Here is a 25,954-nt window from a genome sequence, read left to right as displayed (position 1 = left end):
AACCCCGTGGAGCAGAGCCTTTCCACTATTTTCCAGGTTACCTTGGGCCATAGAATTGCCTCACTGGATCCCTCTGTGGGTTCTGTCTCTCAAAAATTCAGTTAGAGTTCTTATCTTATAAGTTTGGAAATATCAGAGAAAGAGCACCTAAGAGAAGATCCTCTCTTGTTGTCATCTTGGCTCTGCCCCCGTCCTTTGTTCTTGAAGAAGACCATGACATCAGGGAGGTGATGCCATGACATGCACAGGAATTGGATTTGAGTGGGGGGGGGGGGGTTGTGCTAAGTCACCAGCCTCACTTCTGGAACCATCTGGGTCCAGTGGCCAGATAGGAATCAAGACAACTGGAGATGGCCCCAGATGTGAGGCAATCAGGGTTAAGTGACTTGCCCAAGGTATCAAGGGTCTGCAGCCTCTTTTGAACTCAAGTCTTCCTGACTCTGGCCAGTGCTGGTGTTCTATCCACTGCACCACCTGGCTGCTCCCATTTTGACAGGTAGCCTCCACAGCATATTCATAGTCTATTAAAAATAATTAAAAGATAGAAAGGTAGTGTTCTTTTTCTTTAACTTCTGTTTTTCTTGAGCAGTCAGAAGGAGCAGCTTCCAGCTCAGCATCAGTGGTGGGACCTGGTGGGAAAGCTTGTGGGCAACAGCCCCTGTGTGTGACTCCAGCCCAGGCAGGCCCTGCAGGAGCTAACAGAACTGGCACCTCAGCTGTCATCAGTGCCACATCTCTGATGTCCACCACCACCCCTGTCTCTGGCAAAACCGCAGTCTCAGGTAAGCAGCCCCTCCCTCTTGTTTTCTTTTCTTGCCTGTTATTCCAGGCCTTATGGATTCTACAGTCCTGCCACTCCCTCTTCTTGGATGGCTTGAGGGGACCTTTCCACTTGCCTCACCTTCTTCCCTTTGCTCTGTAGACGTTCTTCTCATTCTCAGTTCCCTTGAGGCTTCCTCTAATGGCTCCTGTCAGGGATCTTACTTAGATTAGTTTGTGATACACCCAGCTAGGTGGGACAACAGCTCTGCCTTCCTTTACTAGACTCCACAGTCCTCCAGCATCTCAGACTGTCTACTAACCTATCTGAGCCTCAGCTTCCTCCCCTAAGGGCTCCGAGGAACAAAGGAGATGATACTCTTGGTAAAGTGCTTTGCAAATCTTCACTGTTTCCAGAAATAGTTCTTAGTGACTATAACTACCTCAACCCTTAACTAATCCTAGATTGGCTCCATAGAATCATGGGGCAGAAGGTGACCTTAGAAGCCATTTGGTCCTTACATGCTCCCTCCCCACAATGATTTCAGAGAAACTTAGGTAGACTTAAGGGAACAGATGCACAGTGAGGTGAGCAAAGCTCTTCTTTCTTTTGGCAAGGCAGTGGGGTTAAGTGACTTGCCCAAGATCATATAGCTAGGTAATTATTAAACATCTGAAGCCGAATTTGAACTCAGGTCTTCTTGTCCTATCCACTGTGCCACCAAGCTGATGTTTTCATGGTTATTGTTATTATAGAAACTGAGAGCTTTGATCAGTGCAATAATGGGTAGAATTCCAGAGCTCCTCCAGAGAGAAGGGTGAAAGGCTCATGTCACAGAATGAGTTATCTGCTTTTTGGCTCTGAGTAATTTAACTTTCAAAATTTCAACATTAAAAGAGGGGAGAGTACATGGATTTAGAAAATAAAAGCTATATTGGAAAATAGTCAGGATCATGAAAGGAAAGAGGTCAAGGTTTTATAGTTGCTTCTTATCTGCATATCACAAACACTTGTTCAAGTCAGAGGACACCAGGTGTAATGAGCCCTGAATGGCACCCTAATAATTAATTTGATTAGATTCTGCATGATTTTTTTATTTTGGAATAGTCACCTACATACAGTCAGCTCATTGACTAGTTAAACCAGGTTATAAGAAAAGATAAAGATGAAGTGACATTTAAGGTTTATTTCACCTGACATGTTTAAACTATTTATTCCAAAAACTGGAATAGAGCAAAAATAGTGACTTATTTTTAGAGAAGTTTGAATAATGCAATATAGTTACCATAGTAAAAAAATAAAATTTTAAGTATCAGTCAGAAAATACTTCATTTTGGGCAGCTAGGTGGCACAGTGGATAAAGCACTGGCCCTGGAGTCAGGAGTACCTGGGTTCAAATCCAGTCTCAGACACTTGATAATTACCTAGCTGTGTGGCCTTGGGCAAGCCACTTAACCCCATTGCCTAGCAAAAACCTAAAAAAAAAATACTTTATTTCCTTGCCAAAGGTGATGCTTTTTTATAATACAAGCTCATTTTTTAAAAGATAAAATATTGAAAAGTATTTTGAGGAAAGAAATGAAGTCCTGATGAGGGTGATGTTTTTGTGAGGGGAGAAAAGATTGATGGCAGAAGGAACTGTATTAGTAGAGACAAGATTTGGCAGCTGGGATGATACTGAGAAAAGTAGAAATGTCCTCAGCCCGTAATAGGAAAATTTGGAAGATGGATTGCTTTGGAAGAAAGATAATGAATTCTGTTCTGGACAGGTTGAGTTTGAGGTGCCTATGAATATTCAAGTGGAGGTATCCAGTAGATACCCCATGATGATATGGGGAATGGAGAGCAGACAAAAAGATGGGCTTGGATATATACATATACATATACATATACATATACAGAGAGAGAGAGAGAGAGAGAGAGAGAGAGAGAGAGATGGCTAGCAGCATCAAAAGATGAAGAATTGGCAGGAAGGCCAAAGGGTCATTCAATTTGACCTAAGGTGATTTTGTAGAGGTTGGTTTCAGTTGAGTGATAAATCAGAAACCAGATTGTCATGGGTATAGAAGAGAGAAAATGGAGCCATAGAGTGTTCGTCCGAGAAGGAGGGGCAAAAAATAGAATAGTAGTGTGTAGGGGGCGTTGCTGTGGGGGGGTTTGAAGGGTAGAGAAGACAGTGCCTGCATGTAGGCAGCAAGAGGGGGAGCAGCCCTTGGACGAGGAGGAACTGGAAGGGACCCTCCTCAATTCTGCCTCTGAAGCCCTAGGATGTGGGGTATAGGACACACATGAGAAATGCTGGTTGGTTACTAGATTCAGCCCTCCATAGGCACCACCCCTCTTTGCTGGTTACCATGTCAAGTCCTCTCTGGTTGGTGCCCAGGGGGAATCTACCTTTCTAACAGCTTGCCCACGAGACACCGGCTCTCTTCTCCCAACCACCACACTCATTCAGGCCCTCGGGTGCAGATGGTGACAAGAGACTGAGTCCACCGGTCTCTGTCCAGGCCTCCCAGCCAGGCCATCTGACCTCCAGCACCAAGGGATGATCCCTTTTGCCTCAACAGTCAGAAAAGCTTTCGGAGCACAGCCTGGCCTGTCTCCAGTTGAGGCTGCAGGGATTGCTGCCCTCACATTCCCTGCTCAGTTCCTGAAGGCTTGTGCCATCCACGCTGCCTGTGTTCTGCGAGCATTGCCTTTTTTGTGTCTCCCAAGGGGTCCCACGCGTCATAGGGGTTGAAAAGACACTTGTTGGAGTGAATGAAAGAGCAGGATTCTAGAGGAGACTTCGAGGTGATGTGGTTGGTGTGTGTGAGGGTGGGCAGCCTGGGTTTGACCCACCTGCTGTCTCAAAGGCTGGTGTCCATTAGCATAGAGTAAGGTCTTGTTGAAGGCTGCAGATACAGAAAGAGACAAAGGCAGAGCTTACCCTCAAGGGGCTCCCAGTCTGATCCGGTAAGCTGTGTATGGCATAAAGAGGAAACCATGAACTGAACACCAGCAACAACAGCTAGCATCTTCATAACTCTCAGGGAGATGCTGTTGTTATCCTCATTCTTTACAGATGAGGAAACTGAGGCAAACTGCCCAGGAACATTGAGTTAGTATGGATCTGAGGCTGGGTTTGAGCTCAGTTCTTCTTAACCCCAGGCTGGATGTTCATCTCAGAGGGCTTAGGAAAGGCTTCCTATAGAAAGTGGGACTTCAAGAAATCAGGGAGGCCAGAATGTTCTAGACCTGGGGACCAAGCAGAGACAGAGGCAGCTCAGAGCCAAGAGATGGAGGGTCTTGTTTGTGAAAGAACCAGGAGTCAGACTGGAGCGGTGGACAGGGCCCAGGTGGTAAAGGACTTTGAAAGTTAACGGAGGATTTTGTGTTTGTTCCTGCGTAGTGAGCAGTGGGGGTGGTGGGTATGACATGATCAGATCTGTGCTTTAGGAAAATCATTTGTGGGGCTGAACAAGAGGGTAGGCTGGAGTAGGGAGAGATCCGAGGCAGGCCAACCCGCCGCACTAACAGTTATTGCAGTAGTTTAAATGTGTCCCCACCTGCAACTTCTCTACTTCTTCCAGGTCTGTTAAAAATCCATTCCAACCAGTCCAGTCCTCAGCAGGCTGTCCTAACCATCCCCAGCCAGCTCAAACCACTCAGCGTCAATGCTGCATCCGGAGGTATCCAGACCATCCTCATGCCCATGAATAAAGGTAAAGCCTCCAGAAGCTCGGGATATGAGGGCTGTTTGCTGGATCTTATTTGGGTAGAAGGGATCGGCTCTGCTTTCTATCATTCTATTGCAGAGTTAGCAATAGTGCATATTTCAGAGAATTCAGAGAACAAATGGGTAGGATTCCTGGCTCAAAATTGTATGGAAATTCTAGCCCAAGAGGGCTAGAGAAGAATTCAGAATGAAACCCAAAGCATTCCAGTGAAAAGGAGGAAATGGAGCTGTCTGGGAAAGTCCCAGCTAGGAAGGGCCACCTGGAGAGGTGGTAACAAGTTCCAGGTGCATAAAGAGGGGCACTTGTAGGATGTTAGGGAAGGACTTTTTGTTCAGGGAAGACTTGATTTTTAAATCCCTCCCAGCTCTGAGGTTCTGGGATTCTGCGTATTAACTGTTTCTGTGTGCTTTGTTAGTTTGGCAGAAAAATATAATTCTCAGGGTTTTTTGGTTTGTTTTCCATTTTAAAAAATGTGGATCTTCTTAAAATTTAGAATGAGACCCAGCAATGCTTTTTAAAGCCGGAACTACAAACAGGGAGTTCATCACTGATATCCCTAAGAAAAGAACTATTCAGTAATGAGCCTCCCCGTTTGCAGTTTTGACTCTAAAAAATTTAGGAAAGACTTTATGAAGTTTAAAGTCTTTACTCACAGGAAAGTTGAATTATCTCTTTGGTAATTCATCTAGCATCTTATCTCCAGGCCACATTACCCAGATAACAAACTTGGCACTGCTCATGAAAACTTGTTCAGAATCTCAGTAAAGTGAAAATAGCTTATTGATTTCTCTGCCATCCTAGAAAGTTTTCATCCTGCTTTAAGATAAAAATAATTCTGACTGACACCATAACATAGCAGCATGTCATGGCCTTCACAGAAGTTCTTATCATATTGATGAGCAGGCCCTGAGCAAGAAATGGAAAACTCAACTATGGAATAAGGGGTTGGAGTTGATGCCCTCTGAGATCCCTTTCTCTAGATCTGGGATCTTCTGCAAGCTGGGAGGGAAAGGATTTGAGAGAAATATGGACACTGTGGAGCCATTGGACCTGATGGATTGGACAGGGATGAGTCCCCGTCACCAGTCACATCAGTTCTGCTCCAAGGTTCACTCTACTGTTGAGCTGATTATTTCCCTGGGTTTGGGGGGATGATGTGACTTGTTTCAGGAGGAAGTACCCTTGAACTTATAGCCAGTATAGACAAAGAGGATGGCAGGTCCTAGCTCTTACTCGAAATCAAAGCCTGGAGGCTGGAGTCTTGAAGTTGGAGGGTTTTTTTTTTTTTTTATGTAAAAGCTTTGTGTTTCTAATGACATTTTTTATTATTTAACATAGAAATTCTTTTCTTTCACCTTTTAGTAGTTCAGTCGTTGTCTGCCAACAAGACACCTGCCATGCCCTCTGTGGTTGCCCCCAGCTTGACTGCTGTCAGCTCCACTTCCACCATTGTTGCTAAAGGTAAAATTTTTATTTTCCTCATTAAAAAGAAGAGCAGAGAGATGCATTTCCATGCGGTACTTCACATGGCAAAGTATAGCATGCACTCATAATTCAGGATATGATGACGTGTCCAGAAGTGTGAGACTTCTTTTCCAAGAGAGATTTGCTATTTGTGGAGAGCATTGAAGATCACGAAGGACGAGAAACCTTTTGGTCAGTGGAAAGGGTTGGAGCAGCTCCTTCCAAGAAAGGCCAGGGTACCATCTAAGAGTCCACGAGTCAATCCTCCAGGAAAAGGAGGACTGTGGCAAGAGGAACTAACTGGAAGATCCTTTACTGACATGTCCATAGCTTCTCATTTACTGGTTTCTGTCCTTTTCCTTTCATGGGTAATAGGGCACTGTCGAAAGTTCTTAAGCTGGGGAGTGTCCTAGTGCTCTGATAGGATTCTGTTAGCAAAGTGTGCAGAATAGATGACAGGCGGAGAGGGTGGAAACAAGGTGCCCAGTCAAGGAAGGATATAGAGGGAGACCTGTCGAAACAGGACTGGGGAGGGGGGGGGCTGGACAGTACTGCTGGGAGTGACAGCAAGTGTGGCAAGGAGAGACATTGCCAGGCTCCAGTGGGTATCAGGGACATTACCTGGGAAATGCCCCGATGCTTGGCCTTTATTTCTTACCTTGATCATCACACAAAGGAGACCAAGAAAACTAGGGTGTAGGTGGGGGGAAGTAAGAACATGGGACAGGACAGTAGTTGAAGAAGAAGATAATTGATCCTTAAGTTTGTGTAGGGACTGGCTTCAGTCCCTTTCATTTCTCCCGGGAGGTTATTGTGGGGATGATTGGTTGGGAATTCTCTCAGCTGTCTTCCTGCCTGATGGTTCTCTGCTGGATGGCTGGCGTGGTGGTGGAAGGTGCTTGCCCAGACTGGGGGGCAGCTTGTCCCTGAAGTCCCCCCAAGTGTTTTTGCCTGAGATGGTGCTGCATATGGTCCTCAGCCACTTCTCCCTGACTGGTGTTGGTCCCTTTTGCAGTGAAGACGGAGCCAGAAACACCAGCAGCAAATGCTCCCCCTTTGGTCTCCCAGGAAGTACAGACAGAAGTGAAGACAGAAGAGAGCCCCGAACTGGGGAACTATGCAATCAAGTAATGCTTTCTCTTCTTTCTTTTGGGGGTTTTTTGGAAAGGCCTGCTCTGGGCATGGCAGTGACATCTTTGTAAAAGCACTTCCCCCCGAGCCAACAGCCCTTCAGACATACTGGGGGAAGGCCACTGACTCCATTTTACAGATGAGGAGACTAGCTCAAGTCCTATGGTTAGCCAGGCCTGGAACCCCCGAGCTCCTGGCTGTTGGGGTCTGCCCCTTCTCATTCATTCATCTTTTGGTTAAGATTCATTCCTGTGAACGAACCTGCTGAATTTATAGATTGACTTTTCTTTTATTTAGAATTTTATTTTCACCAGTTACATGTACAGTTATTAACATTTGTTTTTAAAACTTTGAATTACAGTTCTCCCTCTTCCTTCTTCCCCAACACTCCTCATTGGGAAGGGAAGTAATTCAGTACAAGTTATACCTGGGGAATTATGCAAAGCATTTCCATAATATTCATGTTGTGAAAGAAAACATAGGACCCTCCCCGCTAAAAACCCTCAAAAAATAAAGAAATATGCTTCAATCTATATTCAGATACTATCAGTTTTTTCTGTGGGCACAGATAGTATTTTTCATCATGTCTTTCAGCATTGTCTTGGCCGTTGTGTGGCATAGCTAGTGATTCCTTTTTTAACAGGAATATAATGCATAGCAGCTCTTTGCAACATATGATATTGGGCTGCAAAAAATAACCACCTCCTGAACACTTAGACATGATCGGGTGACCAGATATTTCCAGTAACCACCCCAAACTAACCAATATTGCAAGTACAGACTCCAAAGTATGCTTAAAATTTTAACCCACAACTGTACAGTCTTTTTATCACAGACAGAACAGTTGCTCATAATTATTCAGACCTAACATAGTCAAATAATAATTTATTAAGAATGGAGTTTCTTGGTTATATACATTTTAGTTTTTACATAAATGTCATGTGTTATTTTTCTCACACCTGTATTCCTTGCCCTCTTCCTCCCAGCATGCCATCTCATATTACCAAAAAATATATAATTTTTTTGAAGGAAAAAAAATTCTGTGAAATCGATCAGTACATGAAATATTCATGTTATGGCCAGTCTTTTTCAGTAGTAGAATCTTCCACCTTTTCAAAGGAAAAGAATATGAGCTTCTCAAAGGCTGGGATGGGTTTTTTTTTTCCTTTGTTATTCTTAGCACTCAGGACTGTGCCAGACACAAACTAAGTACTTGATAAATAGTTGTTGGGGCCAGTCTTATTTGCTGTAATTTTGCCCTTTTAAGTTGTTTTTGAGGAGATTTTCTCTCCATTTACACTAAGAATTTTATTTATTTAAGGCAATGGTATTAACTGACTTGCCCAAGGTCACACAGCTAGTAATTATTAAGCTTCTGAGGCTGGATTTGAACTCAGGTCTTCCTGTCTCCAGGGCCAGTGCTCTATTCACTGCACCACCTAGCTGCCCCAAGAATGATCTTTTACATACACTTGCCTATGCCAAGGACTCATAAACTCTGAATGACTTTTTCCAAGAAAAAATGTCTTCAAAGTATAGAGACTTTTAGTGGAAGAGTCAGAATCATGTGGGAGATATACCAGAATAATCATAGCAGCCCTTTCTATAGGGGCAAAGAACAGGAAATTGAGAGCATGGCCATCCATTGGGGAATGGCTGAACAAGCTATGGTACAGGAATGTTATGAGAGTGCTATTGTTCTAGAAGAAATCATGAGTGGGCAGACTTCAGAATAGCCTGGGAAGACTTAAATGAATTGATGCTAACTGAAGTGAGCAGAACCAGGAAATCATATTGTACACACTGACAGCAACATTATGAGATAATCAGCAGTGAAGGACTTAGCTCCTCTCAGCAAATGATCAAGTACAATTCTGAAAGACTTGTCATGGAAAATACCATCCTCATCCAGAGAAAAAATTAAGGAGTCTGACTGAATACAGAGCAAAGCCTACTATTTTATAACTTGTTTTATGGCATTTTTTTCTTTTTCTCATGATTTTTCCTCCCTTTAAATTCGGATTCTTTTACAACATGACCAGTATGGAGATATGTTAAATATGATTGTTCATGTAGAACCTATTCACTGTCATGGGGAGGGGGGAAGGAGGCTGAAAAATATGGAACTCAAAATCTCACAAAGATGAATGTTGAAAACTGTCTTTGAGTGTAATTGAAAAAATAAAATTGAATCCTCCCTCTAAAAAAAAACAAACCAAATCATGTAGGAATAGAATGAGGCTGGTATCAGTCTTCTCTGCCATCCTATCTCCTATTGGAATTATCCCTCAGGTGCTGTCAGTGAGCCTACAAAAGATGAGTTTATATCCTAAAAATGTTTTCCACTGTAAGAAGCAGTCATGTCCTGAACATTGGTCTGTGGAACATGAAATATTAAACAGGACTTGTGGGGGAACAGCCTAACCCAGAACCATTGTTATTGGAATGAGATGTTGAGGGGGAAAGACTATCATTGACAGAGCTCTAAAAGCATTTGGGCTTCCACTCAGGTGCCTAATAAGTAACTCTAGGACTTAATCCTGCTGTTTTGTTACCTCCTTAAATCCTAGTTAGGAACTGTGGAACATCCCTGAGCCTCAGCTTCCTTTTCTGTAGAATGGGTGCCAGAGAGTCAGAGCAGAGAATATCTGAAGTCAAGTGTCCTGGGGTCATCCTGAGGCCTCTACTTGGGTGTCACAGTCTGTTAAATATTTCTCCTTCCCAGATGTGAAACTACCACCCAAGTATTTGTTTCCACCTGTATTGATTCTGACCTTACTTCGTGTCTATCCACCTTCCCCGGGTATAGTGAGAATTCAGGGGGGCCACATGTGTAAGGTGCTTTGTAAAACACTGAGCACCACGTAATTGGAAGGCATTAGTTTAGAAACCCAACCACCCCAGGATAATGGGCATTCCTTCTTGTCTGATTTGTGCACCCAACATTCCTGAGGGGATGGAACCCTTCTATTTTAATAGCAACTAGTCTATACCAACTTTTGCCTGGAGGTAAAATTTTAAGGATGATCAAGTCATTGCTATTTCTTGGGTCCCAGCCACTTGACAAAGTACAGCAACCCCAAGAATATTACTTCCCTTTTGGTAAAGGATCTGACAAAGCTGTTTATCCCTTGTTTCTATAATTTACTGAGGGGGTGGGGAAGTCTTATAGACATGAGACTTTAAGTAGGATTTATTGGTTGTTTTTTTTTCTTAATCCCTTATAGCATAGAACATTTAGAAAATAGCCAACAACTTTTAACAGCAATAGTAAAGAAGATCCCATTAATCACTAAAAAGGGTAAGTAAATGATACTGGAAAAAATAAGTTGGGGTTTTTCCCTTTGGATTCTGTATTAAGCACAACTAATGTAATTTAAATGAACAGTCCTGGTGTTTTATTTTGCCTTTTTTTTTTTAATTTAGTCTGATAAAAGGGGTGTTTAGATAAAAGTGTTTAGAATGAATGGTTTCTTGTGTAGCTAGCCGGTTTTTATCATTTCCTTTGTCACTGATCTGGGAACTTGCATCAGCATTTATTGTTGCAGTCTGGTTTTGAAATTTAGCACTAGTATTGTTTTCTCCCTGTTGTCTAATCCTTGACCCTAAAGGTCATCAGGAGAAGACTAGAAGCAAAAGAAAAACATGGCATTAAGGGATTTGGGCTCATTTTTTGGAAAAATGTGAAATGTTTGATTTTAGTGTTCATTTTGTTGGTTACTTGTAAAAGCAGAATCCTATCTTTGTGATCCCTGGTGTTAGTCCCAAATGAGACAAATCCTTAAAATTATTTGGCCTAAATGGTGAGGCAGGCAACCCTAAGAGCTCCTCTGGTCAGCAGCAGGAATGGGCTAGGTCCAGATCATTCATTCAGCCAACACTTATGTAACCCATAGTCTCACCCAGCCAGACTTGATTCTGGAAGCTTACAGAGATGAACATGTGATATTAGGGCCAAGGACAGAGATCAATAAAGTGCCATTTAGAGTGTGGCAGACACATGATCACGTGGCTAAGTATCCTGATGTTGGATGAAGGAGAGTTTAGGCTTCTAGAGAGGTGACTTTAGAGATGGGTGTTGAAGGAGAGATGGATGGGAGAACATCACAATTGAAGAAAGGTAAGAGAATGGGCTGTATGTTTGGGGACAGTCCAGTTTGGTGGCAGGGCAGGGATGTGACAGGATGCAATAGAATGCTTAAAAGACAAGTAAGGGCTAGCTTGTGGTAGGGTTTAGAAGCTGGTTGAGGTGTTTGAGCTTCAGTCAGTGGGGAATGACAAACCATTGATAAGAGGGATGATCAGAGCAATGTATGATATAGATGAATCTGGCAACAGGTCTGGAGCGTGGTGGGCAGAGCTGGAAAGGAAACTGGGGAGCAGGGGTGACTGCCCCCTTCTTTCACGAAGGTGTGTCACTCTCTGGGTCTCTGGTCAAAGGCACACACCGACACCTCCATTCTGCTCAGATATCAGCTCTTGTTCTCTTTTTTTCCCCCACATCTGGAAGGACTCTTATTGAAGTAAGACCTTGAACCTGAATTCTGGGCCTGGCATTCTCAGATCACTCTGTAGACCCCTCCAGGTCCAAGCACAGAGGTCACTTGTATTCAGACTCTTTGTCTTTGCTTGTTCAAATCCCTTTATTTGAAGAAATTTCTTTCCTCAACTAAAGAGAAGTGAGTTCGATAGGGGGATTGGCAGCACCTGCCTCCTCCACTGCCTCATCTTAGCAGCCACATGCTTCCCAGGCCAAGCTGCTCATTGGGACATTGAAGAAAGTGGTTCCCAAGGACTCGGGATCTGGATCCCAACATCTCACATTTGACTTCATTCTTTTTTTTTTTCTTTAAAATTTTAATGTTGTTGTTATTGGGAAATAAAAAAGCACCAACACACAAGGAAGTTTCCATAGATGATGAACAGAAAAAGAATGTTCATGAACAATGACTCTCTTCTCCAGCTTATTTTTTAAAACATGATAAAATCTCCATGTTAGTTTCAGAACTGTCCTGCCTTTCTGCGGCCCGCTTTGAACACTTCTGTTCTCTTCTCTGCATTTTTTTCTTGACTATCAGGCGCTTCATTATTGTTTCCCTCAATTTTTGAATTCTAAACTTAAACAATGGCAAGAGCACTTCTGTCTTCAAATGCATTTTACACATAAAATTACACTTCTCAGGTCTATGCAGCCTACTTTTTTCTTTAATATTTTTTATTATTAAGCCTATGTATTATTACTAACATATGATTTTAAACTACAAATGGTGTCCACTCTAAATTCTTTGCACTTAGCTCATTTTTGCTATGTGCTGTTTTCCAAGCACATCCATTCCCAATGACAGTAATATCAATAACGTGCCTTGAATCTTAACCAAAACTTAATTCAGACTTTGCTGGCGGTATGCTTTCTAGGTGAAGATGCCAATTGTTTCTCTGCAAGTTCTGTGGAGCAGTATTATAGTTGGAACATTGGGAAACGGAGGGCAGCAGAGGTAATCCTGTCTTTATCTATCACCAGGGTGTAACTCAAAACCATTTGCAGAGGAAAAGGTAGCAACTCCTTCAAACTCTGGTTGCCAACCTGCTGGCCTAAACCTTGCCTCTTTGGAGCTAAGAATGATGTTCTTGACACCATACCTTGGTTAGAGTGCTTTATGAAATTTTATTTTTCCCTTATTCAAAAAGAATCACAATTGGAAAGGCCTTTTAGATGTTCACTCTCTAACATGGAATTAGGGAATCTAATTTCCCCATCCCAAAATGGCAGAAATATAGTTGCCATTTTAGAAATTTCATGTCTTCTGTTGTTTATGAATTAGAGAATATAAATTCCATCTTTTTTCCCCTAGTGGCAACGAGCAATGACAATGAGAAAAGTCTTACAAGAAATACTGGAGAAGAATCCCAGGTTTCACAATGTGACGCCCCTCAAAACCAAGCACATTGTCCATTGGTGTCGTTGCCATGGTTACACTCCACCAGACCCAGAGAGCTTGAGAAATGATGGTGATTCCATTGAGGATGTACTGACGCAGATAGACAGTGAGCCAGGTAAGAAGCTAGCGAAGGAAGGCTGTGTCGCTTCCATCCCAGAAGGAGTGAGGGATTCTTGAGGGAGTGCTCGCTTTCCAGGGCATTTGCCTCCATTTTGGACAGCTTTAATTGTTGAGAAGTCTTCCTGGATATCAAACCAACCTGTGTTGCAGCTTCCTCTCTGCATCTTTCACCCATATTTCTGAACTCTGCCCTTTGGAGCCTAGCAGAGCAGTGTTCATTCTCCCATGTGATTGCCATTCTAGTACTTAAAGAGGTTACACAGTTCTCTCTAAATCTTCTCTTCCAAGCTGACCATCCCTTTGACTGATCTTTGTAGCATGGTCTCTACTTCTCTTACTATCCTTACTACTTTCTTCTGGACTGCCTCCAAGCTTATCTTTGCCTATAGATGGTCCCAGAAGTGAACATTGTGTTCTCTTTGGACTTGACCAAAGCAGAGGACTGCAACAGCAATATTTCCTTCTTCCTTTGGCTTATTTCTTCTCTTGTAACTCTCCATCCTCAAGATGAATAAATATTTACTTTTTTAACTTGGATGTCAGGTGCAGTCTGATTTTCACAGAAACTGATTTTAACCTAGTTATGGAATTTTATATCTTGCTTAAATTTCATCTGATCCATCATTCTAGGACCTTCCTTGGATTCAGTTCTTTCATCCAGGTCACTGATGAAAATGTCGAACAGTTCAGAGCCAAGCACAGGTCCCTGGGGCATTCTATTTAAAGACCTTAACTAGGATGACATTCAACAATTCATGAGTACATTTGTAAGCCAGTCATCCAGTTAATTGCACATTCAGCTAACCCTACTAGCATCTAACCCTTATCTCTAGCTCCTTCACAGTGATAGTGTGGGGAGACTTTGTCTGAAAACTGGTGTACTTTGTACAACTTTAAAGTCTAATTACCCTTTCAGAAAAAGGAAATGAAGATAGTATAGCATGACCTATCTAAATATACTTCTGTGCCTTAATATATGATCTTTGTGAGTGAATTATTGTAGCCAAGACTATTGGACTCAAAGTAGACCTATATTGTCCTTACAAGCAGTCTATCGTCACATACTATTTCTATATGTATGGAAATGTGGATTTCTGTCATTTCATTCTCTGTGGTCTCCATCTCATTTTGATTCTATCGGAGCTATGTGGTCAACTATGAACTTCTACAGAGTAGCTTAATAGAACATATAGTAAACCCCTACGATGTGCTAGCACTGTACTAACTTAGCACTGGGGACATCAGTCAGCCCTTGCCCTTGAAAAGTTGACATTGACATTGTAGTGGGTAGGAGGACAACTGAGGAAGATGTGTGAGGAAGGACACACCAGAGACCAGCAACCTAGACTGGATACAGAGAAAATGACTAGAGGTGGAGTGAGAGGAGAGCTTCTATTCCCACAATTCCCATTGCCTTCTTATCATTTTCATTCAGCTGTAGCATCCTCACTCATTGTCAAACTCAACTCCCAAACTAACGCTTTGCTTGATTCCTTTCTTTCCTAGTCATCCTCGACTCTTCTTTTTCCCTCCATTTTCATGTCCAGTAACCAGTTCCTAACCAAGAAAGTGTCTTTCCTATGTCCCCTATCCTTTGTTCTCATTGTCATAGCCATCAAAGATTATGCATTCCTGGATTCCAAACCCATGACTTGTCTCTTGCCTCCATTTGGTTCATCTTGCATGTCACCATCAAGTGATTTTGCTCAAGTGTCACTTTCATCATTTTCCCTACTCAGAAGGCATCAGTGTCGGACCATGGACTGCAACAATGAGTCTGGACTGGCCTTCAGAGCCCACCACCACCTGTCTGTCCTCTATTTGGCCTGGATCTCTTGCTTCCCTACAAAAATGCTCCCAAACATTCTATCTTTTCCTTTGTTGTGTCTTTTTCTTACTGTTTCTTCTCTTTCCCCTTTCTTTCTGCCTTTGCCTCCAGGTGTGGTTTTATCCCTGCCTTTTCTCCAAAGCCTTTTTGAATCTCTTGAGTCCATAAAATCCTTTCCCTCCTTTCAGATTCTATGCCATTCGCTGTCGCTGCCATTTATCATTGCTTTTGCCACTTGCTCCCTGTCATGTCCTGCTTTATCTTTTTTTTAACATGTATCAGTCATCCTCTCATAATGATTATAAGCTTATTAAAGTTAGGGACCCTATCTCATACTTCTTTACAGCCTGCACAGTGTCTAACACAGAGTAAAAACTAAATCTATTGATTGATTTTTGCCTTGTCCAATGGAAAAACCTCTCTGAGCTGGCTGCCAGAAGACAGAACTTTGGATAAGTCATTCTATCTATCTGATCTTAATTTTCTTCTCTATATAATGAGAGGATTGGACTAAAGAATTAGATCTCCATGTACCTTTCCTAGTCTGTTGATTTTAAGACTTTCTATAAGTCAACCTATGAAAACAAATGGCATATGAACTTTTTGACCCCATTGTTGGCTACCCAGTTCAGAATTGTATAGAACACAATTGAGCAAAGATGGTAGCCTTGTAGTTCATAGAGGAGATTTAGCATTCATAGCATTAACTGAAAGCTAGAAGGAACCAGAGAGATCTTCTAGCTCAACTGGCCTTAGATCATGCTTCCTAAATTTCCTTGACTCTTGCCCCATTTTCTCAGCTCTTAGAGGATTGGGGATGAATATATCAAAGAAACTTTTATGTTATTGCTCCATTTTTAAGACTCCTGACTTCTCATTTAGAGTGTCCATCATCCTTTACCACCGCTGATGATCTCTGCCGAAAACTGGAAGACCTACAGCAGTGTCAGAAAAGAGAGCCAGAGAATGATGAGGAGGTGGACATTCTCAATGTCACTGAGCCCCTAAAAACAAACATCAAGAAGGAAAAGGAAGAGAAGCAAACGGGAGTGAAGTTCTATTTGGAAACGATGCCTGCGTCTGAGTTTGTCAGTGATACAGCACAAAAGGTAGAAGAAAGAATGAAGAAAGTGCCTTCCCTCCCTGGCATTGGAGGAGGAGATGCTCCCTATTACCTGGATCAGAGGGCATGAGGGCATTTCAGTAGATTGTCTGCTGCTTGTACAGTCTTCTTCTAGGCTGTACATGTTACCTTTATGTCCTGGTGGTGAAAAGCAGCTCCTGAGCATCTCCTCCTTGTGCTGATAGGGGCCCCTCCATCCGGAACAAATTTCTGAAAGGGGCGGGGAAGCACCAAGGTCAAAGACAAGGGTCGGAATTTACTCCCTCCTTGTGGCCATTGAGGTGCCACTGGTTTGAATTGCAGGGGTTCCAGAAGCCTCTCTCTGACATAAGGCATGTTCCTTCCAAGAAGGATACAAAACTGACCTTGGACAAGGAGAGAACCGTTAGTAAGCTCTTGGTGTGCCTGGTTCTGTGCTGGAGTGGAACTGTTCCTGCTCCCAAGGAGTTTCCATTCCAAAAGAGGAAAGACAGGTCCATGGCCAGCCCAGGGATGAGAACTGAGAACTAGGAAGTGAGCAGAAGACTCAGGTCTGAGTGAGATGAGCAGAGGCTAGATCCCAGGGAGGTGGCCTGACTTCACCTGGTCCTAGATTAAACTAGGGAAATGGGAAAATCCAAATGTTTTTCTGCATTAATTTTCCCATTGATTTAAGTGAAGTATCTTAAAGGATTCCCTCCACTCAGGTTTCTTTTGGAATGAGAACGTTGTTGACATGGAATGGATGAGATTTCTTCCTTCCCTCTCTCCTCAGATTGGAATCACCCTCCAACCTGTGGAACTTCACAAGAACACATATGCATCTGTTGTTGAAGACATGATTCTAAAGGTAAGGTGGTCAGATGGCCCTGAAAGAAGCATTCTGGTCCAATGTAGGAGGCAATGATGAAGCTCCCTGGGGGCAGGGCAAGGTGGAGCACTATGCTCTCACTCTCTGGTTCTGGATTTTCTAGTCTTTCTCAGTTTCCTCCAGGTGTACATGGCAGGGAGGAGGGTGTCTATGAGAGGAAGTCCCATCTTGTTGAAAGTATAACATTTGCATTGCTAGGGTTTTTTAGATAAAAGTAAATCATAGATTAACAAATATTGGGGCACCTCAAAAGTTGAGTGATGCTAATACCTAATAATGTTTTATTTTTAAAAATCTCTATCAAGTTCCATTTAAAATATTCTTTAAGAGGCCCTGACTAGGAATTTCGTTGTTTCCTTTATTAGCATTTACCTGGAGACTGTAAAGGAAATAGAAAAGACATTGTCATGAAACTAAGATTGGGACTATTGGGACTTAAAGCTTATCACAGATTTCTCAGCAGTCAGAGAGAGTTCATACCAGCTGTCACAGTAAGAGAAAAACAAAAAGACACTGGGATGAGGAGAGAAATGATACACAGGCTGACCTGACCCTGGATCAAGAATGCCTTTCTGTGGGTCTCTGTCTGACATGAACAACCCCGTCTTGCTCAAGGTGGTTATAAAGATAAGATGAAATAATCACTGTAAAGTGCTCCTGTGAATGCTAGTTCTTGTTCTGATGATCAAACCATAAGCAAAAGATTATCCAGAAGCTTGGGCCTGGCCTTGGAGTCTCACCTTGGTTGGTGAGCAGACTCCCAGCTGTTCAAACTGGGAATCCACTGCATTTCCTCAGCAGTCTCTTTTTCCTGAAACATCCCTCTTCCTCATGGACTCAGATTTTCTGACATACCTTGGTATAGACACCCTTGCATGGGCTTCCCCCTTTTTTCCCTTTTCTATGGACAGTCCTGTGTCATGAGTTCTTATTGTAGTTTCTTAATGGGCTTTCCCTATAACCCCCCCCCTTCTTCTGGCCCCTCAAGAAATCAAAGTTCAGCTGCCAGATGGCTGTACCTCCCAGATAGAGAATCTCTCCGTCCTTTTCCAGAAGCTGTCATCATTTGCAACAACTAGTCTTTGCACACCTGAGTCTTAACCATTGGCCTCCCTTCTAATGACAGTCTATGCAGAGCCTTGGACACCTTGCTTGATAGGCCAAGCATTCTAGATGCCTTAATTCATAGGAGAATCTCAGGTTTTCTTGCTTCTTACCCAGTCACTGTTCTTCTCTTAGAAGAGAAACATTTTGTTCCACTCATTTTACATAGATTTTTTTCCAAGAAAAATGCTAATTTGCCAAAAAAAAAATCATTCTGTTTCATCATTTTCAAGAATCCTGAAATTACTTCATTTTTGTTGAGCCAAAATTCAGACCTTTGGCAGCTTTTTGGAGGAGGGGCTGTAGCGGGGGGCCCTGCATTCCCCCAAGCGGCAGTCAGGATGACAAATAACTGAGTCTTTTGTTCCAGGCGACTGAGCAGCTAGTGAGTGACATCCTGAGGCAGGCTTTGGCTGTTGGGTACCAGACAGCTTCTCACAGCAGGTGAGACTTGTCATCTCTGTCAATGGTGTCAGTTATGGAAATCAGAGCAGCTGAATAGGACCTTAGAGTTCACTGGACTAGAACAGCCCTGCCCACTGGTATGAGGGGTTTCAGTTCTTAGTGGCCATATGAGGTGATGGGACATACGCAGCTTCAGGCAGTGCTTTCCCCCCCCATATGTGATTGGAGAAATGGCCACTTGGGATCCAGTCCCTCTTCCTACCCCTCTTTCAGAAGGGACAAGAGTATTTTGTCCCCTAGCCCTCAGTCATTGAGGACTAACACAGGCCAAGAGCCTCTTGCTCCCAAATGGGCAGCTTCAAGAGCTCTTTCCTCCTCCAGTGACTGTGTAGGACAGCTCTGCATGGAGAAGGCCCTGTCCTGCTCAGGATCCTAGTAGCACCAGCTGCTTTGTCTTTGTAGCCCCTTTATATGGAGGACACAAGCCTTCCAGGACTGCCTCCATTGAGGAATTCATTGATTTCAGTTCATGAGTTACTTGGGTCAGTTATTCCTCATAACATCCTTTCATTCATTTGGTACAGGACTCCCAGAGAAATCACAGTGATGAATATTCACCAGGCCATCTGCAATATTCCATTTCTTGATTTTCTCACTAACAAACATATGGGAGTATTAAGCAAGGAGCAATAAACTAAAGATGCTCCCAGAGAAGTAGGATGGTGTGAAGACTCAGCCAAGCATCTTACCTCAACTTGACTGCCCGGGTCCATGCTCTTCAGCAGTCATTATGTGAAATAGGGAGCGGATCAACAAATTCTTCCCATTTGAATTTAATCAGTAGAAGTGAAAACTCAAGAGTAAGGGAGACCCAGAGCTGGGATGGGTGAAAGTGTATCTGGTTATCTAGGATAGCCTTGATTTATTTTCACCTTACCCTCTGTGGGAACATTTCTGGGGAAGACCATTCACTAGGTCTGGTTGCACCCTCAGCACCACCAGTGGTCTCTAGGGTTGTCTTGAGAGAAGAATTGTCCTGGAAGTGGCAGGTGGACAACCATGGTGGAGGTGACAGTGGCAGTATTGACCTGTCCTGCGATGGAGAGGCAGCTGCTAGGCCAGGACCTCCCTAAGTGGTCGTTTGGATGTTGAGCTGAATGTGACTGGCTGTAGCAATCAGATCTGTAGGAAATCATGGACCCCTCCTGGAGAGAAATAGGGCTGGCTCCCCAAAGAATGAGCTGGCTGGGGAGACTTCTTTCCTTCTGGAGTGGAAGAATATTCTGTCGAAGATTCCAGAGCATGGAGTAAGATAGCTTACTGGGCAGTAAGAAATTGTAACATTCCAGTCATGCACTTACTTGGTTAGGAATTAGCAGCAGCCAAAAATCTGGGACCTGAAGAAGCGACTGAAGCAGCTTTGGGTCGTCACGTGTAAAGTTGACCAGCCAGCTCCCTTGCATGCAGCCTGGGTGCTCTCCTTTGCCATGTGCACCTCATTTATAAACATCCATCTACAGTGTGCTGTGGCTGTTACTGGGCTTGCTTTTAAAGGTTATTTATTTTTAGAATAAACTCCCAGTGAAGGTCAAAGGGAAAGGATTCCTTCATTGGATGGGAGACCAAAATAGACAGGACAGTCCCCTTCTGACCCCAGGAGTCTTTGATCTGGGGGCTCTCAGACTGTTCAGACAAATCTGTTGGGGAGCTCACTTCCCAGAAAAAAGAAGACAAAGACATCTCTGTGTGTGTTTATCCACTGGAGAAAGACAAAGAAAGTCGCTCAGCTGTGAGCAGAGGCATCAGATCACAGATGTTGAAAAGAGCAAAGCCCAAGAAGACAAGCAAACAAGGAAGAGCTTTTGTTTGGCAGCAGCTTGGCCCACTGCCGAGGACACGTGAAAGACTTCTGCTTCATGGGGTCTCATCCCCCAGTGCATCTGTGATGCTGAGCGGAGAGGTGCCCAACAACCAGCAACAGGAACTGGTCAGCTGAGGCCTGGAGGAAAGTACCCAGAGCCCTTAGCCTCGGAGGCTGATCCAGGCAGCCCTGTCCAGGGAAGGTGAGCCCAGGAGAAGAATTACATGATGGGCCCATTTGATCCTCACAGTCCTGCAGGAACAGGCGGCAATCCAGCAGTCTGGAAGAGAGGAGGAAGCTGTTTGCAGGGCATACTCAGAACACAAAATACAAACCATTTAACTTGCAGAGACTCAGAATATTTTAACAAGTTAATGAACCTCAAAAGCATTTGAGAATAGCAGGCATATATTTGGTTTCAAAAAGAAATTTTCTCTAGAATCTTTAAAATCCAAGATCTGGGGGGAAAGGATGTAGTTGGTCCATGGCTGACCCAAAGGGAAAACCAGTTCTTTCACTGTGAGTGGGAGAATATAATAACCTTTCAGCAAAGGAAATATTAAATGATTAAGAGATCTCCTTATGTGTTAAAATTTTCCCAGTGTACTTGTATGATAATGTGTAACATAACTGTGTAATATATATGGCAACAATAAAATTTTCTTTTAGTAGTTGTGAAGTACGATCCTTTTGGCCTTTTCTAAAGGGACAGACAGGTGTGAATAGCTTTACTCTTGTGGTTTTCCATTTTCCATCACAATAACCGGGTTGTTTTTTTTTTTAATGTAATTCTATTTAAGTTCCTAGCAAGAGAATCATGCCAGTGGCTGAACCACTAAAGTCCGCCTTTGAGGCATTTTGCAGGAGGATCTAGGAAGAAAAACAAACATGTGCCGGAAGCAAGCTTTTCCAACCTTTTTTTTAATGCCAAAAATAACGACCCAGTTTAAAAAAATCTGCCAAAATAAATTTGCCAGAGGGAAAAGTGTCTTCCCTTGAAAGTTTTAACTTTTGAGAAGTTTTGCTCACCAGAAATCTCAACTGGTGAAAGGATTTTGCTTTAATAAAAGTAAAAGGGTTTTTTTTTCCCCCTCTACAAATTTTCCATATTGTTAGAATTCAGCAGAGGAATCAAAGAGAAAAGATTCATTCCACAGAGACCTTATTGAGATTCCAGAGATTGGCCAGACCTCTTCTCTTCCCAAGAGAGGGTCCTCATGGTCTGCTTGGGAAGCCACAACATATAAACATAGGACACAGGGTTTGGGGACATTATTTTTTTAGGGTTTGGTTAAGCTGAATAAAACATTCCATATTATCAATATGAATTTGAATGTAGATGTGCCAACCACTCGGATACATAGGTCCTGTGTTTTCCGAGACAATTCTGCCTTTAAACAGAGATTGTGTTTTCAGAAAAACTTTGCAAAAGAAATATTCTCTCTCAGCTGTGTCCTGATCTTTGGTTTAAAAAATACAGTTATGACTGAAAGACTTATTAGTATATACTTGAAATAAACTTGTGTTCAAATGTGTGAGATGAGTACTTACAAATATACATATATATAAAAAATCACATAATGACAGATAAAAATCATTAAATCCATATATTCTAATTATACACACACACACAAACACACATGGTAGTTACCAGGAAGTGGAAAAGGAGCCTGTAGGATCATCATTCTAGAGCTAGATCTTCAGCCCACAGTGAGGGCCTTTAACATGCTATGCCTTATGCTAGGGACTGGAATTCCAAAGACCAAAATGAAATGGCCACTTCCATTGACGGACAAAGTGTAGGGATAGTAGAGAAACGGTGAAAAGAAGTTCCAAGCAAACAGATTTGGACTTGATGAAAGAAAAATTTCTATCAAAATGAAATAAGCTAAAAAAAATTTAAAAACAAAATGAGACAAGCTGTACTCCTTTCCTCTCCCTGGTGGACAGGAGGTGGGCAGGCTCTCCCATCGTTTGAAGTCATTAAGCAAGGGTTGGTAGACCCCTTGTTTTTCAGATATTTTGTAGAAGGATTTTTTGTGTGTCTGTGTGTGGTTTGGACTTGGTGGTGACAGAGGCCCTGAAATTCTGTGATATAACAGGTATACAACTAATTCAAGATCATTTGAATAGGAAGAGAGTACCAATAATAGCAAACATAATTTGGTGCCTTAAGGTTTGCATAGTTTCACATATATTCTTTTTTTTTAGGTTTTTTTGCAAGGCAGTGACCTTGCCAAGGTCACACAGCGAGGTCATTATTAAGTGTCTGAGGTCATATTTGAACTCAGGTCCTCCTGACTCCAGGGCCGTGCTTTATCCACTGCACCACCTAGCCGCCCCAAGTTTCAAGTTTCACATATATTCTTTTTTTTTTTTTAAGGTTTTTGCAAGGCAAACAGGGTTAAGTGGCTTGCCCAAGGCCACACAGCTAGGTCATTATTAAGTGTCTGAGACCGGATTTGAACCCAGGTACTCCTGACTCCAGGCCCGGTGCTGTATCCACTACGCCACCTAGCTGCCCCTTCACATATATTCTTAACTGATTCTCACACTTTGTATTATTTTTTTTCTTCCTTTTTTTCTTAAAGATTTTGAGTTTTACAATTTTCCCCCTCACACCTTGTATCATTAGCTCCATTTAACAGTTAGAGAAACTGAGGCTTAGAGATTTGTGATTTGCACATGGTTAAACAACTAATAAAGAAGACAGGAGAGGAAGATGGATGTCCCATTTCTTTGCAAAGTTAGAAATTCACATATTAGCTGGATTATTTGTGTGAAATATTGCAGAATATCAGACCTTTTCAAACTGTTGATTGAATTTGCTAGAGCTTTTTTTCCTCCTTTTAAAATTCTTATATGGGATGGCTTGCTGGGAGGGAAAAAAGACAAGAGAAGTGTAGGTGGTCTTAAAACATATCAATAAAAATCTCTTGATTTTGAAAAACGGTTGTCTGTTTTTGTTGGAGTACACAAAAGGAAACAACATGAAAAAATCCAGAAAGACAAGTCAGTTATAAACTCGACTACTTAAATACCAGACCAAGGTATTGATGTCTTAGAAGTAGTAATTTAATGAGGTCCTGATGGTTTTTGAACCAGAATGGCAGACAACGTGCTTTAGGAAAGTTATTTTGGAAGCCATTGAACTAGAGAAGGAAGGAAAACAAGCATTTATTTAGTGCTTACATAAACCGGCCAATGTGCCAAGTGCTTTACAAATATCACAGTTGATCCTCACAACTCTGGAAGGTAGTTGTTACTATTTACATTTTACTGTCAAGGAAACCGAGGCAGGTGTTAAAAGATTTGCCCAGAAACATACATATAGTATATGGGCCAGGTTTTAATTCAGGTCTGACTCAGGCCCCGTGCTTTATAGGTGGACCACCTAGCTGCCAATTAGGGTTTTTTTGGTTTTGTTTTTTGTTTTGTTTTTGTAAGGCAATGGGATTGAGTGACTTGCCCAAGGCCACACAGCTAGGTAATTATTAAGTGTCTGAGGCTGGACTGACTCCAGGGCCAGTGCTGTATCCACTGTACCACCTAGCTGCCCCTGCCAGTTAGGTTTTTACAGAAGTCTACATGAGGGGTAACAAAGCTAAACGAATGACAGTGTGAGTAGAAAGACACATGAAATGCTGAGAGAGAAGCACTAAAATTAGACCCTCAATTGGTTATGGGGCATGTGGGAAAGGAAGAAGTGAGAACAGCTCCAGGAATGGAATCTGGGTGATTGACCAGATATACAGTATCCTCAATAAAATAGCAAAATTTGGAGAAGAGTCAGGCTTGAAGTAGATGATGAGTTCTGATTTTTGGTCTTGTTTTAGAAGCCGGTAGAATATTCATGTGGAGGTGCCAGCAGACAATTGTCAGTTTGGGATCAGAGCTCAAGAGAGATGAAAGTTAATATGTGAGTTTGGGAGTCATTTGCATTGTGAAGATAAACTAAGGTAAATAAATAGTATTGGGAAAGATCATTAGAGGAGAAAGGCAAGAAGAGGACTCAAAGGTTGGTAGATACCTATGTCTGGGGTCGGGAAATGGATTATGATTTATCAAAGGAAACGGTATAACAGGTCAGGGAAGAGAAGAAGCTTAGGGACAAGAGCATGACTAATGGGAGGAGATGATTAGTAGAGTCAAAAGCTATGAAGAAGCCAAAGATGGGCATTGAAAAGGTAATCATTCAATTTTATCAATTAAAAATTCATTGATGATCTTTTAGATCAATAGAGTCGTAGGATGGAAGCATTTAAGAAGTGAGACAATGAAAAACCAAGTGAAGGCAATACATGGACTACTCTTTCTAGGCGTTCATGAAAAGCCAAAAGAGGATGAGAAAAAGACAAAAAAATGATCATTTCCTAAAATGGATTTCAAGTAAAGGGTTTAATGTATTCAAAGATAGAATAGACTGACTCGATAGACCATAGGTTCTTCCCCTTTAGAGGTCTTTACCATTTAGGTAGTTATGGTGGAGATTCCTTTGAATAATGAATGAACTGGGTGCCTGCTGAAGTCCCTACTCTCAAATTCTGTGATCAATGATGAGAAAAATCACATTTCTGAGGAGTGGAGAAGGGGCCGTGAGTAGATGAGAAGGCATTAAAGATGACACAGGAAATGATTGAAGGCAGAAACCTGAGCATCCTGGGAAGTCAAGCAAAGGTTTATAGATCTAGTTTGTTGGACTCCTCTTGTCTCCTGTGGTCTGCTGTCCTATCTTTTAATAAGATTTGTACCTCAAAAGAAACCAGTGTCCTTAGTATCCAAAGATCAGCATTGAGAGAAAATGAAGTGATGGAGTTTTCTTTTGAAATTTGGGGAATAAATAACACATCTGTGACTTGTTTCAGATTTAATATCATCCTTTAAATTAAAAATGTGGAGGAAGCAGCTAGGAGAACTGCTTATTTGGAGCTTCTGACTAACAAGAAAATCATTGCCAAAAGAGACAACTGAAGTCTTGGTAGCAAGTGACCACTGTCATATATTTCATGGTAGAGCAAAAGGGCAAAGCTGTGCATCATTTAGGCAGATTTCCAAGTGTTTAGTGATAGAAAAAGTAGTGTCTTATAGTCTAATATTTTGAATTGGAAAATATCCCAAGGGGGATAAGATTTTAAGAATGAAATTATTCCATTGAGAAAGGGAAAATGAAGGGGTGGCTGATGGTACAGTGGATTGAGTACCAACCCTGGAGTCAGGAGGATCTGAGTCCAAATTCAGCCTCAGACACTTAGCTGAATGACCTGGGGGCAAATCACTTAACCCCAATTAGCTTTAAAAGAGAGAGAGAGGCGGAGCCAAGATGGTGACAAGAAGGGTTCCAGTCTTAGGTGCTCTCTGATAAAATTCATCAGCTAAGGACTCTAACTAAACTTTGAGAGACATAACCCACAAAGGGACCCAGTGAGGCAGTTCTCCTACTCAAGGTAACCGGGAAAAGAGCAGAAAGGCTCTGCTCCCCAGGGTTGGAGAGGTGACCTGCCAGAGGGGTGGCCTGCCAGAGCCAAAGAACCTCAGCCTCCCGGAGGCAGCCCCAGGGCACTGGGGGTCTCAGCTCACAGCAACGGGGAAGTCTCCAGAGCTGCACCCCGAGGAGCACCAGGCACAAAGTGGGGGAACAGCGGGGGACCTC

At 42.5% G+C, this 25,954-nt stretch overlaps 1 protein-coding gene across 4 annotated transcripts in view; it reads left to right on the top strand.

Annotated features, from left to right (window-relative positions):
- YEATS2 (YEATS domain containing 2) overlaps positions 1–25,715 on the top strand; it is a 100,872-nt gene extending 75,157 nt beyond the window's left edge. For 3 of the 4 annotated variants that reach the window (XM_074189494.1, XM_074189492.1, XM_074189493.1), the window contains exons 20-30: positions 590–782; positions 4,333–4,464; positions 5,842–5,940; positions 6,959–7,070; positions 10,302–10,375; positions 12,490–12,569; positions 12,927–13,128; positions 15,844–16,070; positions 16,839–16,913; positions 18,409–18,482; positions 19,028–25,715. In XM_074189494.1, coding sequence (XP_074045595.1) covers positions 590–782; positions 4,333–4,464; positions 5,842–5,940; positions 6,959–7,070; positions 10,302–10,375; positions 12,490–12,569; positions 12,927–13,128; positions 15,844–16,070; positions 16,839–16,913; positions 18,409–18,482; positions 19,028–19,136 — 1,377 coding nt within the window. In that variant the 3' untranslated portion in view covers positions 19,137–25,715. Of the gene's footprint in view, positions 1–589; positions 783–4,332; positions 4,465–5,841; positions 5,941–6,958; positions 7,071–10,301; positions 10,376–12,489; positions 12,570–12,926; positions 13,129–15,843; positions 16,071–16,838; positions 16,914–18,408; positions 18,483–19,027 lie in introns of those variants that run through there. The other variant, XM_074189495.1, reaches the window with a different exon arrangement.
- The last annotated feature ends 239 nt before the right edge of the window (positions 25,716–25,954 follow it).

The sequence above is a fragment of the Macrotis lagotis genome, chromosome 5 (genome assembly GCF_037893015.1).
Source record: "Macrotis lagotis isolate mMagLag1 chromosome 5, bilby.v1.9.chrom.fasta, whole genome shotgun sequence".
NCBI lineage: Eukaryota > Metazoa > Chordata > Mammalia > Peramelemorphia > Peramelidae > Macrotis > Macrotis lagotis.
Note: the sequence above shows the minus strand (reverse complement) of the source record. Positions and strands in the feature narration are given on the sequence as shown.